Source organism: Monodon monoceros, unplaced genomic scaffold (assembly GCF_005190385.1).
Source record: "Monodon monoceros isolate NGI ecotype Baffin Bay Population unplaced genomic scaffold, NGI_Narwhal_1 Super_Scaffold_5, whole genome shotgun sequence".
In the NCBI taxonomy this organism is placed as follows: domain Eukaryota; kingdom Metazoa; phylum Chordata; class Mammalia; order Artiodactyla; family Monodontidae; genus Monodon; species Monodon monoceros.
In genome coordinates, this window is record NW_021703782.1 from 111,543,210 (window position 1) to 111,551,448 (window position 8,239).

The 8,239-nt window shown below is 65.9% G+C and overlaps 1 protein-coding gene across 1 annotated transcript; it reads left to right on the forward strand.

Moving 5' to 3' along the window:
* Window positions 1-455: 455 nt before the first annotated feature.
* Window positions 456-2,050, forward strand: LOC114884511 (uterocalin; the record flags this gene model as incomplete). Its single annotated transcript, XM_029203499.1, has 5 exons — window positions 456-551; window positions 655-788; window positions 1,046-1,119; window positions 1,476-1,586; window positions 2,019-2,050. Coding segments are annotated over exons 1-5 (447 nt in total), but the record flags the coding sequence as incomplete, so codon positions are not given.
* Between the last annotated feature and the right edge of the window lie 6,189 nt (window positions 2,051-8,239).

Consider the following 8,239-nt stretch of genomic DNA (forward strand, 5'->3'; position numbering starts at 1 on the left):
CCGATGGGGAAGGGCATCCAGGGCTGCCGCTCCCCCGGGGCCGCTCCCCGAGTCCCAGGGCCCCACGACCAAGCTACACGAATGTCTGGGTGGCCGTCAGAAGGGAGACCTCAGGGCTGCCCAAGGCTGCCCAGGTCAGCAAGCGGCTCTGTGACTTGATCATTGATGGGAACACAAGGACCCTGGAAGCCTGCCCAGGCGGACACACCCGCTGTTCCTGGAAACAGCATGACTGCACCACGCACGGGCGGGGGGGCTGTGGACAAGGGCAAAGTGGCCATTGTTGGCCGCAGGCCCAACAAATAGAAGGTAATTGTGGTCAATGGGAGGGGGCTGGTGACAGCCCACCACGTGGCCAGGAACCTCTCCTGGCAGGGGACAAAAGGGCCACCACCACGGGCTCTGGACACCTGTCCGAGGTGCCGCCGGCCATCCCTCAGCCCCCCTGACTCGCCATGAGCCTCCTGCTGCTGGCTGTGGGGCTGACCCTGCTCGGCTGCCCCCAGGCCCTGCACTGGGGGCCCCAGGACCCCAACTTCAACGAGACTCTGGTAGTCAGCCGCGGGCGTCGGGCGTGGGATGGAGAGGCGGCTGGGGGCAGCGGCCGCAGGGACAGGGCCAGCTGGCACCAGCGTCCCCCCCTCTGCTCCCCAGGTCAGCGGCGAATGGTTCTTGGCAGGGATGGCCTCCAACCAACCCAAACTCCTGAAGGAGGACAAGGACGCGCGGCTGCTCGTCCACCGCATCCAGGTGACCCCCAGGGCCCTGCAGCTCCACCTGCACAGGAAGTAAGTCTGGGGCAGGTGCGGGCAGGGCGGAGCCCAGGTGAGTCACACGACCCTGTCCCCCGCCCCCCTCACAGCCTGCTTTCCGGGCTCAGAGGTGATGTGCGGCGGGGCGAGGGGCTCGCTGCCTGGAGACGGACACGAGAGTCCAAGGTCCAGGGTGGCCGAGCTCCCCCAGTTCCACCGAGGGGCTGCACGGAGAAGGCCGAGCCCTGCCTTCCAGACCGCGGGTTCCAAGGCGACCTGTCACCCCCTCCCAGGGTAAATGGTGCATGTGTCCCAATTACGATGATGGCAAATAAAACGAAAAGGAAATTTCAGTACCTGCTGGAGAGTAAGTATAGACTCGCCATCCTCCAGCCCCACCGCTGGAGGTGGAGTGTGGCCCCATCCGCCCGGCCCCACTCCACCCCCAGTTCGGGGCTGAGTGTGGCCAGGAGCCCAGCTGCCAGGACGCCCACCTCGAGACGGCGTCCCCGGGCCGGGCGCGGCACCCCCGTGGCACCAGCAGCAGTGGCGGGCACGTGTGGGCGGAGGCGTCCGGGAAGGGCCCGAGGCCCACACCCGGTCCTGCCCAGCCCGGGGCTCGGCCGGCCCTTAGGAGCAAGTCGTCCAGCCCTGTGAAGGGACCAGAGGGGTCCCAGGGTGTGGTTCTTGTCCCGCCTCCCACCCCGACCCCCGGGGTCACAGATGCCGACCAGAACAGGCTTTTCCTGGAAGAAGTGGACCCCAAGAGCTACGTCATCCTCTGCAACCACCGCGAGAAACGTGAGAAGGAGGTGGTGGTGGTGAACCTCCTGAGTAAGTGCCCAGAGACCCCGCCTGCCTGTGCCCACACGTGGACCAGCCGCCACCCCGCAAGGGCAGGGCAAGCCCCTCCCCCCACCCCCTCCAGGGACACCCAGTCCCCTGCGGGTCCCAGTCCCCAGGGAGGACACTGGGCCACAGCCAGCAAGACACAGGATGGACCCCGGCCACCTCGAGGCCGTTTGGACCCAGACACCCTCAGACTTTCCTGGGGCCCCAGCCCTTTGTCCCAACGTGGAGTAAACAAAGGACAGAACACAGCAACGACCAGGACCCAGAGAAGAGGCCTGCCCCCGCCCGAACGCTGGTCCTGTCCCCATAGCCACGCCCACACCCCGAGAGGGCAGCCTCCCAGCCCCCAGAACCCCACCGCCCGCGATCCCAAATGACCAGCAAGAGAGACGGCCCCTGTCACTGTGCCCCCAGGCCGGACACCCGAGGCAAGCCCGGACGCCCTGCTACTGTTTACCAACTACTGTAGAAACCACGGGATCCACCCCACCAACATCATCAAAGTGACCACAACTGGTGGGTGCCCACCCCTGCCCCAGCCTCGGACCTCCGCTCAGCTCGCCACAGGTCACTTCCTCCGCGCCTGACAATGGGGAGGCTGCCGGGCCCAGGTGGGTGACCTCTGACCCTGTGGGGACTGCAGCAGGGGATCCCCTGGGGGTGGGGGTCGGCAGCAGGTGCCGCTCAGCACACGCGCTACCAGCTGCGCCACGCGGGGCCTTGCCGTCTCGGAGACTCAGGATGCAGTGCCGGGGGGCGTGGGAGGGACCCAAGGTGGGGACGCCCATCGGGCTGACCCAGGCTGACACGGGCAGGGCCAGCGGGGGGGCAGAGGGGCCTGTGGACACACTCGGGGTGGGCCTGCAGGTGGAGGGCTATGGAGGGCAGACCTTGGGGGTCCAGGGCCTGGCACGCGGCTGCCTGTGACAAAAGCCCCCCCCCATTGCCTTCTCTGTCCCTCAACAGACGCCCCCAGGCCGTGACCCGCGGGAGGGCCCGGGGCCGTGGGGAGCCAGCTGCCCTGGCTCTCAAGACAGTGCCCCGCCCCTCCCGCAGATCTGCCCCCACCATCCCCCACCACTGAGCCTGCCGCACCCCCTCTTGTTCACAGGGGTGTCCCCCAGGCACCGAAGGACCAGAAGATCTCGGTTAACCCAAGGAGCCCTTCAGCTGCCCCACCCGCTAGCAGCAGCCTCCACCCTCCTGGAGGCCTGTCCTGCCGTGTCCAATAAATGATTGACCTGGACCCAGTGTGCTCTGGGGGACCTCAGCCCTAACACAAGCGTGGCCAGTGCCAGCATGGTGACCGGGAGCTGCCCACTGACACCCCATCCCAGGCCAAGGCTGCTGGGGACAGGGGACGGGGACCCTCCTGGCGACACCAAGCTGGCCTTGGACTCACGTCCACGGGGTTTGGAGAAGCTGCTACAGGTTCACCAGGACACCGTTCAGAGCGCAAAGCTGGGAGATGGTGCAGGGAGGGGGCGAGGCCAGGCCCCACGGCCACCCTGGTCCCCTCAGGCTCGGGGCTGTGGGCAGTGGCAGCCCCAGGCCTCACCCCGTGGTGGTGCTGTGGGGTGAGACCCCGGCAGCGGGGTCTCCGGGCAGAGAGCACAGCTCCGGTGGGTCGGTCAGCAGAGCGCCTGCAGGTTAGGGGCCCCTTCAGACCACACCCTGGTCTCCCCTAAATGACAGTGGCTGAGGCCCTGGGGGCGGACACGGTGGCTGGGCAGGCAGCAGAGGACGTGTCTTACCCTCCTCGAGCCGCCAGAGCCTGGTGGGTACCCCGAGCCCTCCTCCGATGCACACAGTGCCCAGCCAGGGCTCCCACCTGGGACCAGGGCCCAGGCGGCCCACTTGAGTCCCCCATCAGCCAGGCCCCCCTCCACTGGACCCCAGCCTCAGGGAAGCTCCCTGCCCCACAGCGGGTGAGCTCCTTTGCTCCCCCAAGGGCTGTACCTTGGGCCACTATTGCCCCAGGCCAGGGGGCTCTCTCCAGTGGCCAAGAGTCCCCCGAGGCCGTGTCTTGGGCCAGGCTCGGCCATGTGGCACCAAGGCTTACATCGGCCCAGGACGAGGGGGAGCTGGCTGCAGGGTCCCTCAGTCAGAGGAAGGGACCGCCCGCCTCCACAGCTGGGGCCAGGCCACACCCCAGCAGCCAGGCAGCGCTGACCCCTCCCTCTCTGCCTGCCCCCCCGGGCTCCCCCAGGCGCACCCCCACTCCACCAGAAGCGCGCGTCCCGACCCACGTCCGCTGCCCTTGCCTCCTGTGTGCCCTCATCCTCGGGCAGCACCAACCCCCGGTCCACCCCACGGACGCCCTGGGTCCCAGCGGTCCAGGTCATGGTCTGGGGGTCTCCTCGCTCACTCCCACTTCCCCTCAGCACAAGCCGCTCTCACCCGAGCCGCCGGCCCCCGCCCCCTACTCTGGGAAAGGCCTAGCACTCCTTGCCTCCAGCTCTGATTCCGCCCTCAGCACACTGGGATGTGGGGGGCACTTACGACAAGGAAAGAGGGACCCCATCCCATCACCAGAGCTAAGCCAGCTCCGAAGGTGGTTTCAGAAATCCTGGATCCCGGAGACAACTGCAGTGGTGGGGGGGGTTCTTGCTGAGCCCCGGGGCGTCCCCCCACCCATCTCCTGCGAAGCAGCCGAAACAACAGGAGTGGCTGAAGCACCCCACTCGGCAGCTTCCCGTCCAACCCCTTGGGACACGGCCCAGCCGCTTCGCGGATGGCCGGGCAGGAGGCTGGAGAGCACCCGCCTTCCCACCCAGCCCAGCGCTGGAGGGGAGCCCCTCCTTCACTCCGCTGCCAGCGCCCACCACAGCCAGGCTCCCGGCACCCCGGAGCACATGTCACAGGCAGGGGTATCAGCCAGCCAACACCCAGCCCCTGGCACAGCTGAACCCACCCACCAGGCGTGGGAAAGTCAAGTGCATTCGGAAAGAGCCTAAGGGGCCATTTGGGCGAAGCCAGGCCTGCCGGGATCCCAAGGGGCTCACCCCACCGCACAAAACACAGCACACACACACACGCACACGGCGCGCGCGCTTAGATGGGCCAGGCAAAGGCATCTGGGGCAGAGGTCACAGCCCTGCTTTGGGCATCCCAAATGGATATAAAAGGACATGCTGGTGGCAGGGGTGGGGGACAGCCTTCTAAGCCTGGTCTTTGTCCTTTAAGGCTCCATGATGCTCTGATGGGGACGGTGGGGTGAGTGCTGGGCCCTGACACCACGGAGGAAGAAGCACCCCTCCGGCACCACCTCCAAGGACAGGACTCCCACATCCTCCCACTCAGACTCTGAAACCGTACCAGAGACATGCCTGGGGGCGCTGTTAGCCCTGGAATCCCTCCCCCATTTGTAAAGCAAAAGCCGTTAAGGTGCCCGTGGGTTTAAAAGAGAGGAGACTGCGGAATGGGAAGCCGTGTCCTCCAAAGGACCCTGGGGAGTCAGGCTGTGATGCTGCTGGACTCGTCCCCCGGAGCTGCCCTCCACAAGGAGTGGAGACGCTGCAGACCCCGACACTCCTCCCAAGTGTCCTTCTGTGCTGCTTAGAACCCTTTCCACCACCCCACCCAGGGCACCGGGTTCAGGAGCCACCTGCCCCAGCAAAGGCCGTGTGCCCGGTAGGTATCCTGACCCCTGGCCCCTCACTGATTGAGAAGCTGCATTCTGAATAAGGTGCCCCCGCCCCAATTCACAAGCCCCTGTGAAGCACAGGCGCTGCACCCCTGGGGTTACCAGGGGGGCAGCCTGGACAGGGACTTCCCAGCCGTCTGGGATCTGGGCTGCGTGGACCCACTTGGCCGGCTTGGCTGCACGCGACCGCAGGAAGCGCCACCACAGGACAGCGGCCCAGCTCGGCCCCGCAAAAAGGCCAAGGGCGTTCTCCAGGGTCCAACGCTCCTCTTCCTTGCTGAAGGGTCTGTGTCCTGGTGGCCACTGTGCCATCACCTGGCCTCCGACGTCCATCCCAAACCCAGGAACAGGGCGCTTTCGGAACAGTCCCCGAGCAGGCCCAGAGCAGGCTGGGGGGCAAGGACTCACTGAGGAACGATGCCCTGGGAGGGCCCACGCAGAGAAACCCCAACACCGGGAAACAAACCCACCACCGGCTGCCCCAGGGAGCTTCGCGGCCACTGAGGTCAGCCTGGGGACAGGCCCTGAAGCTTCTGGGCGAGGTATCCCCTCCACCTGCCACCCCGCACTTCACCCACAGCTTTCCTTTTCGGGTTAGGATCCCAAGCGTTTCAAATGAATTGAGTGCAACCAACCCCCACGCTTACAACGAGAAAACGCAGTTTCTAAGAGGCGTAACGGGATTGTTTTCTGCGCCGAGAAGGCAGCACAGAGCATCCATCCGTTCAGCGGAAGCTCCTGGCCTGACTCTCCCGAAGGCAAATGCAGGAACTGGGCACGTCAGCTCAACCCCATCAGCAGAGACGAGGGAAATTCACATGATCCGGAAGCTTCTCTCCCACCGCCCTCAGAAGCAGAGACAGCCATGTCCCTGGGGCTCGGGGAGGACCCAGAACCCACGTTCCTTAGAACCGGCACCACCAAGGGCACCCCCTGCAGGAAGGGCTGGCCAGGCCCCGGACAAACCAGACACCAACTCTGGCCTCGCTGGGTGCTCCCTGCCCTGGCACCCAGGCCCCATCCAATGGCAGGGGCTTTGGAGTGCACAGGAGCCCAGGCCCCCCTTGCCATGGCTCTGCACATGCCACCTCCTCCAGCCCCATAAGCAGCAGGTGCGGCGCTGACCCGCTGGTCCACGAGTGGACACTGTGGGCGCCAGGGCCTCCCTGGGCTGCTGCCTCTGCAGGGTCCGCAGCTCCGAGGGCACCAGCTGCCTGTGTCGAGGGGCTGGGGGCCACCTGCAGGTCCCAGAGAGGTTAGAAACGGCCAGGCAGGGCCCGCAAGGGAAGGGGACCACCTCCATTTGCACCCCTTCCGACCACCAGCCCCAAAGCCCATTTCTGCGGAGACCCCTTCAGAGAAGAATCAGGATCCACATCCCCGTGACCTCCCTAGACCCCACGCCTCCATCATATGGCTTAGCTTCCCCCGCCCTGTCTACCAGCACTTGGCCACAAGAGTGCCCTCTTCTCCTCTGGAAGAATCAAAAAGATTCCAGAAGGTTCTGGAAAAAGGAGAGGGAGGGACTCATGGTGGGCCCTGGAAGGTGACCAGGTCCAGCACCCACAGGGGACACTGGCTCCCGGCCACGGCGTGAGCTGCAGCTCTGACCCCTGCACAGGAGGACCAGACCAAGGCCCCCACCCTCCCCAGCGTCAGGTACGACCCTGCACAAAATATTGAAGCCAGGTGGGCCTGGGCATGGCTGCCCTGGGGACCTTGTCATGCCACGGGCACCCTGCTGTACGCAGGAGGCAAGCTGTAGCACCCGCTGGGGGATGACGAGGTGTCCTGGGTTTCAAGAGACCAAAGGTGGGGTTGGAGGAAGACTGAGCCTGTTTCTGGCTCTTTCAGGCCTGTAGAGTCCAGCTTCCAGGGCAGGTGGGGCCTGTCCTTTGCCCAGGTGTCCCCGTGTGCGGGGGAGCACACACGGGGGGGTGGGGGGTGGGCACACTGAGGCCAGGCTGGTTGGGTGAGGGTCTCGGGAGGGCTGAGGCCTGAAGCGAGGGTACCATTTCTCTCACTCATTGGACACCTAGGTGGGAGATGGACAGGATAGGCCTGGCCTTGCCAAGAGAAGGTCACATTGGTGGTAGGCAAGGCCCTGGAACCGTGCTCTCCGGACCCCTGAGGATGAGCAGTGGCCGGCCCCTCCCAGGTGGGCAGGGAGGCCCTTGGCTGTGCCAGGCTCCAGGTCAGGACCCGTGACCAGAGGCCGTGTGAGGCTCCTGGGCAGCCCTGAGCACCCTGACCACGACACCAATGGGGAGTGACCCAAGGTGGCCTCGAAGTTCAAGGAGGAAGATGGGCAGCAGGGAGGGCAGGAGGTGGCAGAGGAAGGGGAGGCAGGGCTCGGGGAGGGTGGACGGCGGTGCTGGCAGAGCAGCTGGCCACCTCTCAGCTCAGCCGGCTGACAGACCCCAAGGCGCAGCCACAGACACTGCCCAGCAACAATGTTCGGGGCTGAGAGGTTGGTGGACCTGGGAGAGGGTGCAGCCTGAGGGTGTCTGGGGTCCTGCCAAGCCCCACGTCCCCCTCCGTGCAAGCAGCAGCCACTGTCCTACTTCCGGGAGCCCCTGGGGGTGGGGGGAGGAGAGCAGGTCACCTAGAGAGCTGGGGGTGTTATGCTGAAACCCCCTCACTCCCCAAAACAAGCCTGTAGTCACCACCGTGCTTTCTAAATCCACCCCGAACACCCAACTGCAGCCAACAGGGTAATTTGCTTAGAAAAGGGCCAGAGCAGGGGAGGGGTGGAAAGCAAGCTGTTTCTGGGACCCCCAGCTCCTTTCCGCTCCAGCAGCCGTGACAGCCCAGCCCCCACCAGGCCCGGGCGGCAGCCCTTTCTTCTCCCCACCTTGGAGGGGGGTCAGCTTTCCCTGCACTCCCCCAGGCAGCGAGGGAGATCTGGCCCCAGACGGCCGTCCGTCCCGTGTGGGCGTCTGCAGCAGCGCCCGTCCCGTGTGGGCATCTGGATTGGTGCCTGTCCCGT